The sequence below is a fragment of the Glossina fuscipes genome, unplaced genomic scaffold, assembly GCF_014805625.2.
Source record: "Glossina fuscipes isolate IAEA_lab_2018 unplaced genomic scaffold, Yale_Gfus_2 2, whole genome shotgun sequence".
Taxonomy (NCBI): Eukaryota; Metazoa; Arthropoda; class Insecta; order Diptera; family Glossinidae; genus Glossina; species Glossina fuscipes.
This window is the reverse complement of record NW_023998416.1, coordinates 25341497-25359456: the sequence shown is the minus strand read 5'-3', so window position 1 is coordinate 25359456 and position 17960 is coordinate 25341497. Positions and strand designations below refer to the sequence as shown.

Sequence of the window (17960 nt, the reverse complement as noted above, 5' to 3'; positions counted from 1 at the left end):
CAAACTGAAGAAACTTATAAACACCGAAACATTAAAAATTTCGTTCGTAACATCGACCAGTCTGTAAAAATAGTAAACATAAACCATTGCAAAATAAAATCAAAATGCAAGTTTGACCCACAGAAATATATCCTGATGGCGGTCTAAAATTTTGCTCAGATTTTTGATATCATCTTCCGTTTTTGTTGGGGTTAAGTTTCGAACCCTTTTTGCTAAATACCTGAAATTCATATTTATCAACAACATGGACGTAATCAGTACCATATGTGGAACGAAATATGCAACCAGACACGAAAAAGCAGAAAACGCTTGAGTTAAAACTATAATTGCATACATGCCAGGAGTGTTCACTTTGAAAGGATACCACACAGGATAGGGCAGCTTATAGTCAAACTTAACTTCATCATCGGTAGTATAGGAGGTCATCATAAAGTTGAATAATGGTGCCACGTTGAATAAGATGACGCCGACAGATAAACATATTGATAACGCTTTTGTAACTCGAATCAATTCCTTATAATTTGTTTCTACTTCAAAGCTCTTCTGCTCCTCCATATTTTGTGGAAAATATTTTTGAAGTACATCAACAAGTATTTTTACGCGTTTAGTATTCGAAAAGATACAAACGAACCGAACGACAGCAGTAAAAAAAACGATTAGCGTTACCGCAGCATCTGAGAACTCTGCTGGTGTCTGAGGGGTTGTCTTGATGAAAAACATTGGTACAAGTATTGAATAAACGCCAATCTGTATCATTGAAATTGTAAATGCGATCGATTCCTGTAGGGAAAGGCGTTCTTTCGATGATGTTCGATACAAGCCCACTCCATACGCTTGAAACAGCCGAAAAGGAATTTTGAAGAAATCCAGCACAACCATCGGTTTTGCTCCAGAATTCCTTACCATTTCGCTTTAGTTGAACGGTTCGCTTCTTAGCAACGTAACAGTTTGCAAGGTAGATAAATATAAACTGAGCCCAGGGCCAAGGGAAAATAACAAATGTTTTCATATTACTAACGCAAAAGCCAGCCAAACAACATTTAACACATGTTACGATATATGTTCGCCATACATAATTTATTTAATTAGATTTCTTGTTTTCGTGAAACGGATTTAGGAGGCATGCCGTTACAACAATCGTTCAACGTTTCAGTTCAGTCAGAGTTTTTGAAGCTTGTTTCAGTACAAGTGAGTAGCTGGGGCGTTTTTTTTCATTACTTTAGATGCACTGCAGTGCCGCCTATAGATGCTATAGATGCTATACTTTTTGAGTAATGAGCAAAAAACCAATTTGTTGTTCCTTTCCAAAAAACATCCGTGTCCTTATTTTACCTAGTATTGTAGGCGTGTCCTTCCATCGATTTAACCCATTTCCACTACCAACCTGCTGGCAAGAACTTCCAAAGTTTCCGCACTATTTCAAGTCGATAGGTTCATTTTTGCGGCCACGAGACTGTTTACAGCACACATTATATAGACGGACAGACGGACAGACGGACATGTTTAAATCAATTCAGAATTTGATATAGGTCAAACATACACATACCTTATGCGGTCGCACAAGTTTCCTTCTGGGTGTTGCAAACGGTTTGGCAGAATGAATATACCCCTCATCCTTTGGTGATGGGTATAAAAAAAAGAAAGACTGCGACCGCGTAAATATCATTCCACACACACAGGCCATGTATATAGGTGTGCGTGAGGGGAGGAAAATGAAAGCAAAATAATTCTGAGAAAAAACCATCGGCAGTCAGGGAAATGTTATTACAAAGCAAAACAATAATAATTAATTAATAATTAATAATTCTCAAGCCTACTTATATAAATTAGCAAATTTTCGATGAAAAATAGTTTATCATTATACACTCCGTTGTCTTGTTACTTGGATTGCCTTATCAAAATTCTAAATTACACAAAATGTGATATGAAACAAAATTTTTTACAAGATATTTCTTCTCTGCTATGGCACCACTGTTAAGAGCCACAAAGGGAGAGGTAGAAAACTTTGAGGACTCTGTTGAATTGCTCCACTTGAAATTAAACCATTTTTGAACTTAGAGCAAACTCTACAAGGTTGGACACTTACCATGCGCGAATTCGAACAGTCGGGTCAAAATAGGTCTCAAGGCACAAAAATTATAAAATGAAGCCTAGCTTACCTGGCAGTCTTGAAAGTCAGTTCAAACTGCGAATATTTTCATTGCTTTTAAATCATGTTCTCTTACAATGGAAGTGATCGTATTGATCGCCTTTAATATATTGACGTGCATGTTGTGACAATTATTGTGATATTTATATTTTTGCCTCATTACGTAACTAAAAAGTGTGCGGAGATTATTTTTTACAAAACCTTTCCAACTTATTATGCCTCAGTAATGTGAACGAAGCGATTTGTACGATGTGCACAGCATTCTTTACATAGAACGAAAAAACCCATTTCGAAAAGATCCCTGCCAACCTATTACCTGTAACAGATACCTTTGAAAAGTGTTTGTTTTCCTTTACAAGCATTTTCCAAGAACGGTCAGTAGAATAACTTCATTAAGACGGCCATTGCTTCGTGAGAGACTGAGAGCAATTTGAGACGAACCAGTGATTCGGCCACGAAAGTGGAAGTGTTTAATGAACATTTTGCTGTTAATTATGGACTCGGCAACGGGGGGTAGGCATCTTCTTATCGCTTTACCAATCGTTTCACCACAAACAAAGTGTAAAAGACGAGATCTATCAAAATCGGCATATTCGAGGATAAGCCCTTCGAAAAAAAGAGAATCAGGGGCAATGTTTAGATGTGATAATGTTATGGTTCTTGGATTGCCAACAAATGGGAAAAAGTAATTTAGGCTGTATGACCAAAAACTTAATTTTTCGAAAGGACCTATAACCTGGCTCCTAAACTTTTGCATTCCTTTTGTTCGCATTTTTCAGATTATCCTTAAAACAGCGTTATCTCGGAAGCAACCTTTACCAGCAACACTCCCTTAAGTATATAAATTCTTAGCCAATTTCAAGTTCGGAATGTAAGTAGACAGGTGCGTCCATTACACTCGGATTGTCGGTCCGCCCGTCTGCGTTCGCAAAAACGAAGATATCGCATAAGAACATGCAAAAGAATTTGAAAATGGCCCAAAGTTTTGGAATAACGCCTCTATGACGCCCACATGTCTATATAGCAAAAACATTGAATTTCATTTTTTTGCGGTTTTTTGCTTGTTATTCCTAAAGAATATATAACACATACATCATATGAATTTTCACTTTTATTCTAAAAATGGGAAAAATCAACCCTGGATACTCAATGCTATAAAGAATGGAAATTTATTTATTTACTTTTTTTTTTTAAGATCACGATGATGGGTGTAAAAGATTCGGTCACGTTCTAACACAATTCCCTTACTTGCTTTTTTTATTTTCTATGTGCCATTAATAGAAACTGTTTTACGCGTATGTGCGTATGTGCGTACACTTTATTTATGTTTTTAAGCAAACTGCGAACTTTTGAAAAACAATACTATTTTTTTTCTCCTTTGACTAAAATAAGAAACAAGCAATGTAAACAATAGCGAGATTACGAACTAAGAAATCTTTAAGCATAACGGAAGGAATTTTAAACGTAACTAACATTTTTGCCTTCTTTACGTACAATGTTCTAAATGTAAACATACATAAAAGAAAATAGTAAATTTCAAGTGCTTGCGAAAATGTTTTTTTTTTTCATGTACATCCAAGTCATGTGTTTACGTAAATAGGTCTTTGCCTTGTTTTGATTGTACTTTGAGTACTTCACAGATACAGATATTTATATGCCTAGTTATCTTCTTTATCTGTCGGCCATGAAATATAGACGCAATTAAAGGCAAAGAAAAAAAAACAAAACCTCGCTAATGAGCGAATTTAGTAAAATTTTAAGATGACTTGTTATTTTTATCCACTCATCGGAGATTGAAGGTAAAATCTCTTAGCAAGCAAACTGAGATTGGTGGCTGCAATTGGCCCGTTCCATTTACCCGAAATCTCAAGCATTAATTAGGATGTGCAAAATCGGATACCCCTCATTTTGCCACCCACAAATTAACTGTTAGATGTATTATGTCATTTATCCTCAACTATTATTATTTAATTCAATTATTATATTATTATTATGTATAAAAGTATCTACATAATTAATTATTTTGCCAATGTATAAAAACTTATCAAAAAAAAACATATATGTATGTATTCACAGTTATTTCACATATAAATACATTCTTACTGTTGCTAAAACGCACATACATTGTATATAACTTGCGAAAGTCGTCTATTCATCCACCGTAAGAGGAGACAATTGTCGCCTTAGGCCAGCCAGATATGAGGACAGCGACTGTGTAAATGGGCTAATCAAGTCTATTTTCTATTTCATTTTTAGCTCATACCGTGCGTTGGTTTGTCAAGATTTCAAAGATTTCGTTAATCAAAACAATTCACTGATAGGCATAAAAGAGACAAGGTGAACGTACGAGCAGGCCCGATATATATACAAACACTTGATCCGCCTGAGTAGACAAAGTCGAGGAATCTCGACTAGCAAGTCAATGGTCGTGGGTTCGAATCTCAAGTGCGCTAGAGTTTTTAATAAAAGCCGATAGCCTTAGATGCTAGTGCTTCTCTGGCGAAATTAATAATAATAATAACAATAATACAAACACAAACTTTATATACTTTTACCGCAAATGGTTTGGTGTTTTGGAGCCCATGATATTTATTTATACTAGAAGTAAATCGTCATTAGCAATGTGGAATATTTGATAAATGCCAATCGAAATTGTTTGTATTTACCAAAGTGATTTGAAATGTAAACAGTTTGAATTTAAGGCGACAGACGCATATATATATGTATATATATATACGAAACAGATCAAAAATATTGAAGAAAAGCTGGAAGGATAGACGATTGGGAGCATGTGGCTCCTTCTTATTAATAGCAAATGAAAGGCAAATGAAACGATTTATAGTAAACGAAACAGATCAAAAATATTGAAGTGAAGCTGGAAGGATAGACGATCAGGAGAACCAATTTCAAAGAGACAGTTTTAGGCAAATGAAACGATTTATAATAAACTTTTTGAAGTTAACTTATGACATCGAACGTAATATCTCCCCGTATCCTAAAGATCCTATATAGTATCTAAATTTGATATGTAAGTAATAAACCTTGTGAATAAAATGTACATTAACATTTGCTGTCTCTTTATGGTACTCGTAAAGGCAAATTGTCGAGTGAATTTCGGAATAAACGAGTGAACGATACATATTTGAAATGATGAGAATATTTACAATTCGTGACACCTTGCGCTCACCATACACTCTTAGGACGTCTTCTTTAGAATATTTTGTCTATTTCGTTACTATTAACTATCACCTGCCTGTCACTTTGATAGAAATAAGAAATTGTTACAAAATGTCAACATGACATTGCAGACGTCTCTAACTCGATGATTATGTTCATTCGTAAATGCAATAGTGTTCATGATAGAGAAAATGTTTATATAAAATTTGCATAAAAATTTTAACTAAAAGACGAAATTCTCTACAGTTCCCCTGGTTTCTTTACTTCATTTACTCAATAACATTTGCAAGGTTTCTGATGCATACTTATCCCAAGACATGTATTTTTCATTAGTTGAGAAATTTTACTTTATTTACATTCGTTAATATATACATATAAACACAAATTATATGTTTGTGTATATATATATACGAGGTGCATTCAAGAAGAAAGCTGCTTTTTCTATTCCGTTGGCTATGTACATTCGCTTCTTCTTTTTCTTATATTCGTTATTAGCCATTTCGCACTTTTAGTTTGTTTTTTTTTTGTTTTTTTTTTAAAAGATTTCATGTAAAAAGTAAATTTAAACCCTTCAACTCACTTCAAATATAGACCGTGGCGTTTGCCGACTTTGCATTGAGCAAAAAAAAAAAAATGTGTGCAAATGGGGCAAACTCATCACAGAAGACCGGAGAGATGTTAATGACGATGACTATGCCCACCTTGGAGTCGTAGCACATCAACAACCGATGAAAACGTTAAAGCAGTGAAGAAAATTGTTATGGAGAATTGTCGAATCCCTATAAGAGAAGTTCCTGATAGTGGATCAATTAACACATGCCATTTAGCACAGGAAACGAGTGGCAGTAAAGTTTGCTTAGAAATTGCTACGTTTTCACTAAAAGAAGCGTCGCATGAGCATCGCTCAACAGTTGTTGAATAACGTCAACGACGATTCCGATTTTCTCGAAAAGGTCATAACCGGTGACGAAACGTGGATATGCGGTTATCACGTCGAAACCAAAGCCTAATCATCCCGATGGAGGCAGCCAGAGGACTCAAGACCGAAAGCAGAACGCCATGTGCAGTCAAATGTCAACCTTTTGCTTTTCTGCACACAATCACAATGGCGTGGTGGTGCAATGAGGAAGTTATGCGCCGTTTGCGTGAAGCTGAAAGTGAAAAACGCCCGGTTTTGTGGAACCATCAATCTTAGGTATTGCATTATGATATCCCGCCAGCTTACACGTTATTGCTTTTTTTGTTCAAAGATAATACCGCAATCATGTCTCAGCCACCCCATTCATCGGAGTTGGCTTCGTGCGATATTTTTTCGTGTTCCTAAACTGAAAAGATCCATCAAACAAAGGAGTTTTGCCACGATTAAGAACATAAAGATCGCAGCACTCGAAGAACGCAATGGCCATACCGAAAGGCTTCTATCAGAAGTGTGTCGAAGATTGGAAAAAGCGTTGGCATAAGTATATATTACATCTGTTGCTTGATTACTTTTGGGGGAAAAGTCACCAGCTTTTGTTTTTTTTTTGTTTTTTTTTTTTTGAACACACCTCGTATATACATGTTTGAAATATTTACTTTTATTACCGTCAATCGAATCACAATCAACTTAAGAATACGTTCAACTAGAAATACTCGTAAAATGTAGTAATCTATCAAAATTTATATAGACAGGAAACGTGATGTAATGCATGTCCATTTATTTGAAATTGAATTTGAAAAGGAAAAGCAAAATGAATTTTTTTCTCTTTTATTCAATGATATTTTTAGCTCTAACCTTAACGAACATCCAAATGGTAATCAACCACATCTGGTACTGCTGTTCTATTTATTACAAATTTTCCTACGCGAATTATACAAAAGTTATCGTTTAGTACAAGTGATACCTATGGACATGAGTGGCTATTATGGTAATTTTATAAATCAATTTTCTATATTAAATTTTTGTATTTTTTTTTTATTGTTTTTGTTTTTGTTTTACCCATCATCACCATAAAAATAATCGTACTGTACTGTGTCACTCACATAAGGGATCGCGTGATGTACATATAACTACATTTTCAACGAACGATTTTCAGACGGTTTAGTCATATCCGCCCGTTAGTGTTCTATTTTTGAAAACAATCGACGAATAGATCTTGATAATCAAGAAATTGTGAGAGACACTATTCGCCTAATTCTTTGTAACCCATCGTAGCAGTTGGAAAGTTATAAGTTTGCTAATGTTGGGGAATATGTATGGGCTCGGGTACCCTAAGCAGCATAGACCAAGTGCATAAAGAAGTCTTCAGTGGCGTTACTTTGTTTATGATCACTTGTCAGGCTGTGATTTCTTTTGGTCATAGTGCTCTCCCTATGAAAAGATATACAACATGGTTCCTAGAAACTTTAAATAGATTCAGTTCGGTGCTAAAAGCCCGCCAAAAAGCGAAGCTTTATTTTTTCTGCTTTTTTTATAGAACAATTCTACCGAATCGCAAGTGATAACAAATTGTTGCTCTTCGATATGCGAAACGCAAGAGAGCATACTGTAGGTCAGCGCATTTACATTCTAAGCCGAATATCCTTTACCAACGCAATTAGGGAGCTTAGCTATGTATACTATGTTATGGTCGATTTACGTCAATCAACAAACCATCGTTGAGGAATGCTGTCAACATGAATCGATCGCTAATCGCAACTCGTTCACAATATGCGAAAAAAACTTTATAGATTAATTTTATTTCGCATTGATGAGGCTTAGTTTTGTATTGCAAAACTCGCGCAGAAACGGTTAGAAGTGCTGAACGGGATAAGTCTGCATCCTATTTTCACTACACATCCCTCCTTCTGCTTGAGGAGTCTATTTCGGCCTATGGCTTGGATATAATCGAAGAAACAGATGCTTAAGCAAATATTCTCAAACGGCCAGTTGCCTTTCAGATTCTGTCGCCAAGATGAACAATACATTATGTATATTGCTACAGAGAATAACGGACAGCACTTTAAATGAAACCCCGAAAAACGGACAACGGATATATTTACGCATCTAATGATTAGACTTAGGTCGTCTGTCGATCGATTGCCTTTTATTCGACTTGCATGCAGATACCTTAAAATAATATAAACCTGTTCTTCATGTGTAGCCACATGATGCTACGTAGTTGAAAACAACAGTAAAATTATTGCTGAGAACTTGCAGGGGTTGACAAATTTTGAGTAAACACTTACAAACACTGTTAAAAAAAATAATCTTAAAAATGCTTACAATTCACTAAGGGACACGTGCAACGGTAATAAAACAAATTTTATAATTTCCACCCATCATTTTCTTGTGGTGTTGGGTATCCGTGATTCGATGCCAGAGCTAAATGCATTTCTTTTTATTTTTCTTTCATTGTAGAGAATCGTGCTGGTCCATCGAATTTAGGTAATGTATTTGGGATACTCTTATGCAAACAAATAACTCCGGATTTCAATCAGGAGGAATTAAATAGCATTAAAAAGGATTCGCACGAAATCGGTGTATTAATGGCTGAACTGCAGGAGCATATGCCGCGATGCGACACACATTTAGGTGATTTTAATAAAAAAATGAAAATTTCTCAAATATTTAAATTTTATAGTAACCATTTTATGTGTGCGTGCGTGTATATATGCGTATTTCCTCTCCACATTTTTCGTGTTTGTTTACTCACTGAATATTTCCGCACTTGCATAGCACCGGGAGGAGAATTAAAATTTCGTTCATTTTTTTATGCATAGCAAATAAATGCACCTTAACACGTTCACTGCCAATGCGAACGTTGGTGTTTACATTAGCAACAATTTTTTTTTTTGTTTCCTGCGTTATAACTCTGTAAGTGCATTAGCGAAACGAATATTTCTAATTGACAATGACAATACTACGGCATTAAAAGTTCTCTTGAAAATTAATGCTTTAGCGAGATATAAGCTATCGCATGAAACGATTGCGTAATAATAAAAGGTTCAAGCAATGATCAATACAGCAATGATCACACACACCCGAACAATAAAAGGAAAAATGTTTTCGTTGTAGTCAGATTTGTGCGAAATATATATTATCGCTCGGGTTGTTATCGCTCCCTTGTCATATAGAATGCAATATATACTGTTGTTGTTATGATTTCGATTTTGCAACAATTTTGATATGTATGATATTTCCACAGAATAGTCACGCACTCTGATATCAGTTTTAGTTGAAAGCAAGCTTTTTAGGTTCCGTCTTATTCTCATATAAGGAAAGAAAGGAAGCACTTAATCTGATGATAAGTTTCCTTTACAAAAAAAAAAAAAAAAAAAAAAAAAAAACTATTCGCAACTAACTATGATACACGTCGTAGTAAGTGAATGCGCACAAAATTTCTGATTTCGAGATATATCATGTTTGCGCTATACGTTTACATTAATAAATAAAATCCTCGCAGATACGGTCTGGTAGTGAATGGACTAAATTGTATCCGAAAAAACTGATGAAAGTTTATAAATTAAAAACAATGGTACAAGGGAGACTGGAACTTCCTGATTTTATCTCAATCAATTAGTCTTTGTTAAATCAATTGGCATTAAATTAGCGGGCAATGTGCAATAAAATGTGTTGTATGTTCATGATTGTTGATATTCCACAGTACATATTATTGCACTCTATGCCGCTTTTATTACCGCTTTTATTACGTTCGTGAGATTGTATGTAACAAGCACAGTGATGTAAAGCAGACCCATCACTTACTATATCAGTCACATTCAAAATCATGCTCAGCAGCAATTCAGTTACGTATGTCCATCTAATGTCTGTCCATGTATTATTGTGTTGAAACCGCAGGTCGATCAGAGGAACTATATTTACAATACAATGTTCAGCTTCAAGTTTATGAGAACTAACTTAGTATCATGCAAAGCACTTGCAGAGATACACATTCACTCATTAAAAGAGTTGTCTCTTTAGCACTTTGTATTAGTTATGTGCGGAAATTCTGTACCAACAAACAATGGAAAATTCAGGAAATTGCATCCATAGCAAAAGTTTAGGCATTAATCAGAATAGTGTGCTATAGCTGTCACGAATATGCGAAGAAGCAAAACGACGCAGCACTGTTAAAAGAGCAGCGACAGAGTAGGCAGAAGAGCCACTGTATGTAGAAATGATTCCAGTTTGGAAGATTATACTAAACCATAAACGATGAATTGCTTATATACTTAAAAAATATTGAATAAATTGATCTGTTATAGCGTTGAGGACGAAATTTTAAAAATATAGATAAACACAAACTCTGAGTATAATCGTAAAACCTTGTTATAGTGGATAACTTGGCAAGTACCCAAAGCAACTGAAGAAGAAAAATATGTTAAACACAATCCTGCAAAGCTCATGGCTTTGTCAAAAATCACTGGATCAGTTAGGCAAGCATCGCAGATTAGAGATGAAATGAAAACTTTCATAAACGTTTAGGGTTTTTAAGATTCAAGTGAGTTGTTATTGAAACCAATTGTTTTCTTCAATTTCCTTTCGATTGTGCTGAGATTTTAAAGGCATCCTTCAAGTGAAATGCTCTTGTGGCTATCTTTCTGGTAAACTTTTCTAACAATTTAAAATTTGTCGATTCTACATCCGATTCTCAAGTAATTGTTTGTAAAAGGAAGAACAAAAAACTACGTAGACGGAATCGAACGATCTGATGATCGTTCAACTTTGAAATTTGTTCTTGTAGATGCAAAAGTATTTATTCGCAACAACGTGGTCATACAGTTGACCCAAAAAAAAAAAAAGATATATATATATATATATATATTCAATCTTGAAAGAATTGAATAAATTCCTTTAATGTATTTTAAAAACGTCCCATAAAACCTCTTTCCCATTTTTAAAGCTTACCTATGTGATAATTTGGTTGCAAGGACAGAACAACTTGAGATGGATCCATCTTTTATCACACCGATCAATTTTTGTTTTGACTTGAACTTGTCTGTCCACTTGTCCGCCTTGTTTTCTTTTTTCAACCTGCAGAATGCAAGCACAGAACAACTTGAGATAGCTCCGTCTTTTATTATTCCGATCCATTCAGAATAGCCCCCTGCTTTGACTTGAACGTGTCGATCCATCTGCCCGCCTTCTTTTCTTTCTTTCAACTTACAGGCTGCAATTGATGAGATCTTTTGATGATATTTTATACACTAATGGGTTTTCGCCCAAGGACGAACACTATTGAAAATCGTTCGGATCGGTGCAGTTTTTCGACGACGTAACACTTTATGTTGAAAAGTCGTTGTGTGAATAACCGTGTTAAGCGAAGTAATATACGGCACTTTAATAATCGTCGTATCCCACTATAGTGTTTTCAGTTTTGGGCGGCTTCAAACAACCGAATCTTTTATACCCATCACCATTACCCCGAAAGGAGACAAAAGAAGTAAAAGAACAAAATTCTCATGCTCTATAACATGAAGTTGGCCACAGTCGATTTCTTCTATTTTCAAAATAAAAGTTTTTGTCGTAGAGGCATGTGAGCATGTGTTGTAGGCGTGTCCTTTAAATAGTTTACGTCAATTCCAAATTTTTTGCCCATTTTTAGGCGATATGTTCATTTTCGTGAACGGCAGAGTGTTTTCCACAAATACTACAAAGTTCCACAAGCAGACAGATGGACAGACGAACAGCCGGACATATTTAGGTGCATTCAACAAAGATTTCTATATTTTCTTCGCATTTGAAACTTGTTCCGGCGCGTTATAAAGATAATGAAAAAATAATTAAACCTTGATCCACTACAATGTTGTTCCATTTTTGTGTATAAACGCTACAGCATCGCTCATAGACTACGAGTTCGAATTTTTGTACATTTATTTGCTATAGTTTATGAGTGTGAGACAGAACCAAATTTTTCATTCCCTTTGAAAAACAGAAGCACTCTCAATTTAGGTGATGCTGTGAGCGTGTTCTCCAACCGATTTGGCTCATTTTTAGTACCAACTTGCTTGCAAGAACTTCCGCTGTTTCTGTCAAATTTGAAGTCGATAGCTTCATTTTTGCAGCCAGTAGTATGTTTACAACAGACATTGCCCAGACGGACAGATAGTAAAACGGATATTGTTAAGTTGATTTAGAATTTGACGCTGATCAAGAATATATACACTTTGCGGTCTTTGGGGTCTCTGATCCTTCCTAATCGACGTTGCAGACGTTTGGACAAAACGAATATACCCCTCGGTGCTTCGGTGATGGGTATAAAAATATGACGACTCTGTTCAACTATGAAATGAATAAAAAAAGTATCCCTTTTATTACCTCCACGGCATAGAAAACATTCAAATTTTCTTACTTACTATTTATTTTGTCGCTTTTTCATTGTATGCGTGTATTGTATGCCCGCATATAAGTACCGTAAATTTTTATTTCTATGCAAATATCGCCTTTATTTTCGGCTACCCGTGTGATTAAATATGTATGAATGACTGCATTTATATGCAAAAACAAGTGGTTTTCACGTACACTTGACATTTTTTGGTAATTTCTATAGCTGCCATCTAAGAGGAGATGAATGTTGATTTCGTTATACTATTTGTGATATTCCGAATTGCAAATTTTCTTAATATCTCCTCATCATAGAACACTAAAGTTTTGCAAATCGCTCCCCAATTATATCGAAGGTAGAAGCAATGCATACCATCTCTTACAATATTCGCGATTTGTAATAAACACCTTTCTTGAATCGTATAACAAACACTTGCCACAAATCAATCAGTTCAATTGACTTTCTATGTCTATGCTTCACATTATTTAAAATATTGGGTTATTTGGAAAAAGCATTTTTGCCCAAAATGAAAGTGCATTTCTCTTATATACTATTATGAACGGTCGAATTTGCTAAATACAATCACTCAGCGGTCTTTCGAATTTTTATTCGTTGCTTTGCAACAGTTAATCCCGTTATTTTGTCTTCATAACATTCAATTAGCCATCAATATCAAAATTGTCGAAATGGAACTTTGTCAACCCGGTTTGGCACTGATCTTCTGTCAATACGAGTTCTTCGTCATACGTGTTCATCAATATTTTCCTTGATTGAATATCATTTCGAGTTTGCCAATAGTGAAAAACTAAAATATGCCAAATTTTGCTGCTTTCGCCGCCAAACAAAAGCTATTTCGCAAAATCGAAGAAATCTATTCAAAAATAAGGCTGACAATGAGGCTCAAGTGTCAATTTGGCTATGAAGAAATGCAATTAAATCCACTGTTGTGGAAAAAAGAAAACGAATTGACTTTCCGAACATCCTAATATCTCGAGCTTAAAGAAAATGGAAAATCATTTATATTTATTTGAAGAGCTTCATTCACACTCATACGCCCTGATGTTTGGCATTAAATGAAACTCCATCACTAGCATAGTTCACGAGATGCGCAACCAAGATTCGTGGTAATGCTTTTATTCTTTCCCTTTACTTTTTATTTTAGAACGTAATCCCGCTGGTTTGGATGGGCATTCCTGGCCACCGAAACGCAGACGCACATCAATCTACAAAAATTTGAATTTATTGTGCTGTATATCACGGCCAAATTATTTGTAAAAATATTTCAATTATTTATTATAATAATAGTATGTAAAAATAATACATATTTTTTTTTTGTTTTTCTATTATTAATTTTACATTGTTAATGGACCAATGAATTTGCACATAAATGTTCAAAATTGTATTTAATAAATAATAAAAGAGAAATTAATAATAAAACGGTCGAAAACTTGTAACGCTTAGCATGGCAATCCGAGTGGTAAGAAAGCGTCTATAGAGTCATGCAACAATTTTGTGGTTGCAAAAGCTAACGTAAATAAAACATACCTGTGATTAAGTTATGGGGGATATTTTTTTCCAATATATTGTTTGTTTAGTGTATTTCACGTTCAAGTCATTCATTCGGGTTTATTCGAATGAGTAATTTTCGTCCCCAGACCTGTTCGGTTAAGTGTATATTATGATTGTGTTGATATATGGAATATCCAGCAAGATTTCATTTATGCCTATCTTCTATTAAACCAACTGGTTTTAGAATCACTTTCTAAATCAAGTTCTATTTGTATGTCTATCTGTGTATATGTCTGGTTTTCTGTCTGTCTGCTATCTCTTGCTACATTTTTCTGATCAGTTCTCGAAATATTTTCTCAATAAAAATTTGGAAAAAAGTATATTATACAAAATCTAGATGAGATAGTTTGAGGACGCCCTTAGTTAAAAATCCTCTTGCAGAAAATAAGCCTTTAGCTACTGCTAAATTTACTTGATATAAATGCAGATTTATTTATCAGTTTCCTTGAATCGCTTGTGAGTTCTTTTTATACTCATCACCGACGGGCGAAGAGGGACTCACAAACGGAACTAGGAGGTCGGCATGACCGGATTCAAGTCAGTGTGCCATATATCGCACTTTGATTTCAATTGGTATTTGATCGTAACTACAGGTAAGGCTGTTGATTAGACACATAGTTCTTACACTATGATCGCTCAGTATCATAGCTTCCTGAGGCCTGAGAAAAAAAAAGAACTTTTACATTTTGTGCAGCACATGGTATCGATGTTTTCGCTTAAACTATTCCTACTCTATCGTAATATATACCTATACCTACTAACACTTGCGTCACCAAACCAACCATTAGGGAATATTTGTTGAAAAATTGGTCTTCAGGATGTGATTGCTGCGCTCCTGTTCCGACGTCCTTTATTGCGTATTATAATATATTTCATTCGGGGAAGCCGTACAAATAAAATCAAATGCATGTTACTTCGTTAGTGAACTAGAGAATCTAAAAAAATCTCCCTCTCAACTTTGTAACATTCGTCGCAGTAAAAACCAGACATTTCCTCTTTTCCGCTGAAAAACTAATCCTTGAAAAAAAATCAAGAGTATTTTCGTTTCGAGTGAATTTTTTGCACTCTTTTCATCAAAAATATATTTATTCATCGTAGTTTTAAGTAGTTTGACAACAGTATTACCCCGCATATAATATTTGTGAACACTGCACCTGTAGGAAAGTGAAAATGATTTGATTCGCCGATGAATGAAAGCGATAGAAAATGTATGCATTAACTCAAAAACAAACAACAATCGTATAGTGAGGCTTGTCTATCTGAATTCAAGGGCACTCGAGAGTGAATTGGTTGGTTTTGGAAGAAAAATTTAGTATGTGTTTGAAAGCTTTAGAGGAACGTCAATCGTTTAATTTTCTTTTCATTTTTTTTGCGATTTGCTTTCCGGAAGTCTTCAGGTAACATTAAAACAAAAACAAATGAAAGCGTTATAGTCGGGCTAGGCCGACTTTTAAATCCCTTACACCACATTGTCTAACACAATGCTTATTTTTGCCCAATGAACACAAAATGTACACCATGTTTTCATATAAACATACCATTGTGGAAGAGTATAGTAAAAAATGCGGCCCTTGGCAAGTAAAAGCTTAGTTTCCATAAGAATGATTGTTGCCAAAAGCAGGTGATTGTTATGTTAAATTACGATTATGGGTCAATTTTTATGATAACATAATAGAACTTAGACATTGCGTAGACTTCTTCGACCTAAAAAACAAAAATTTTCGTGAAAATGTATTTGTAGGTTAGAATACAAAGGTAGGCGTACATGGTCCTAATTTTGTAGATTTAATTTTTATATCAAATTGCTTCTATGGGTTAATCTTCATCCCAACATAGTAAAATGTAAACTTTTCTGCCCTATTGAAGGTCATTTTTCGTGAAACTTTTTTCATAGGGCGGGATCGAAAAGATAGGCCTAGATAGTCCAAATTTGATACAGTTTATCTTTCTTTATCTTAACTAACTAATCTGATCTACTTTTCATCATAAAGCATTGAAAGCTTGAACTTTAGTTTTCGTTATATGAGAGGGGGCTTCAAAAAATTGCCCGAGCCAGTTCAAAGTTTTCACACCAATTTAGAATGCGGAAATGCTGCTATTTAAATATATAGCCACTTTCGACAAGAAACTTTGCAGAGCAACAATATCTGAAATGTATACTCGACACGAGGAGTAACGAGTAAAATGTTACGCATAGAGGGACACCATGTTTTCGCAGTATCCACCCCTGATCATAATTTTTGTGGCCATTATATCGTCTTTAGTGTCGTCACGTTCGTAGATAGAACTTCCTCCTTATCTGTCCATCTGTCCAATTTGATTTCTATCCATGATTTGAGGCAGATTCACTATTTATTATACCCATCTATTAAGAATCACGCTGATGTAAGCATGTTTGTCCCTCTGTCCATCTTGCATTTATGCATTCATGCAGCATTATGATGAAATTTGGTCCAAGTCAAACATTATTGAAAGTGATTCGGATCGGACGAGTTTTTCGACTACTTCCCAGATCCACAGAATCAATGAACGCGGCAAGCGTTGTAACTGAAGCGTAAACGTGAATGGTAAGTTTCGGGGAAACATCAGAATGGGAAGCGTTGTCTATTGTATTGTACTTTTTGATCTTAAGACATAAGAGCGCACAAGGACAGGTCGAAAGATATTGAAGCGATGAATAAAACTAATTCTGGAAAATGGCTAACAGTTACCACAATTTTACAGAGAAAGGAGTCACCAAACCGGAAAAAATTTTGTAAAACCTAATATTGGTTGATAGACCTCCCTCGAGTTCGAGCGGAAATTCTTCTCTTTATGTTTTCTACCAGAGAGTTCAATTTCGAAGCAAATGAACAAAGATACATTTCTGGGTTAGCTGACGAAACCAGTTTATTGATGGAAACATTTTCATTCCGAACCTTCCTTAAGATCTTCCTTTTATTTAACTAAAGGGGCAAATTGAATTTTTTTGTTAAAAGTTCTATATATTAGAATTTCTTATAGCAGAAAAAAAAGCTTTTTTACAATCCCGTTGAATGGAAGCACACTTTTTTCCGGCCATACAAAGATAAGCAAGTTTTCGTTTGCAGGTAATTTTGAACTGAAATATTTCAGTTATATTTTTGTGGCGAAAAAATGAATCACCGCGACCTGTTGCCGAAGTACATTTTCTCGAAATCATGTTCATACAGTTTGAGGTCATACAACATTGTTTGATTCTCCTTTTAGTAATGTTTCCACTAGGTTGTTGTCTGGGCTACGCTTCACGCCAATTGAAAGCTTCTAATGACAAGAGCGAAGACAACAAAAAATCCACAAGAAATGTATATAAATAGAGACAAAAACATAATATACGCAATAAAGTAAATATATATATATATATATATACGAGAACATACTTACATTCCCATACAAATGACTAAATATCAAGGATTGGACATTTTTGCCATGTAAATACTTATTATACCCATCGACGAACGATGAGTACCGTCAACTCAAAATAAAAATTCGATATCGAGTTTGCTCGATAAGGAAAATTGTAAACTGACACCAGAATCACTTTCCAATTCGATCAATACAATAAAAGGTGAGTCTCTCTCAAATTGTGGACAGTAATCAGATGGACGGACAGACAAAAATTCATATTCAGATGGGATATGATTCAGACCGGTATAATTAAAAGGTGAGTCTCTCTCAAATTGTGGACAGTAATCAGACAGATAGGCTTGCAGGCAATCCTTCAGATCCAGAATCATTTGTTGAATCGATTCATATAATAA

General features: G+C 34.9%; 1 protein-coding gene across 1 annotated transcript in view; it reads left to right on the top strand.

The window, feature by feature from the left end:
• Positions 1-13887, top strand: part of LOC119633078 — a 25890-nt gene extending 12003 nt beyond the window's left edge. Inside the window, exons 3-5 of the mRNA XM_038026295.1 lie at positions 7094-7233; positions 8706-8879; positions 13775-13887. Of these exons, the coding sequence (XP_037882223.1) occupies positions 7094-7233; positions 8706-8879; positions 13775-13887 (427 nt within the window). The remainder of the gene's footprint in view (positions 1-7093; positions 7234-8705; positions 8880-13774) is intronic.
• Positions 13888-17960: the final 4073 nt, after the last annotated feature.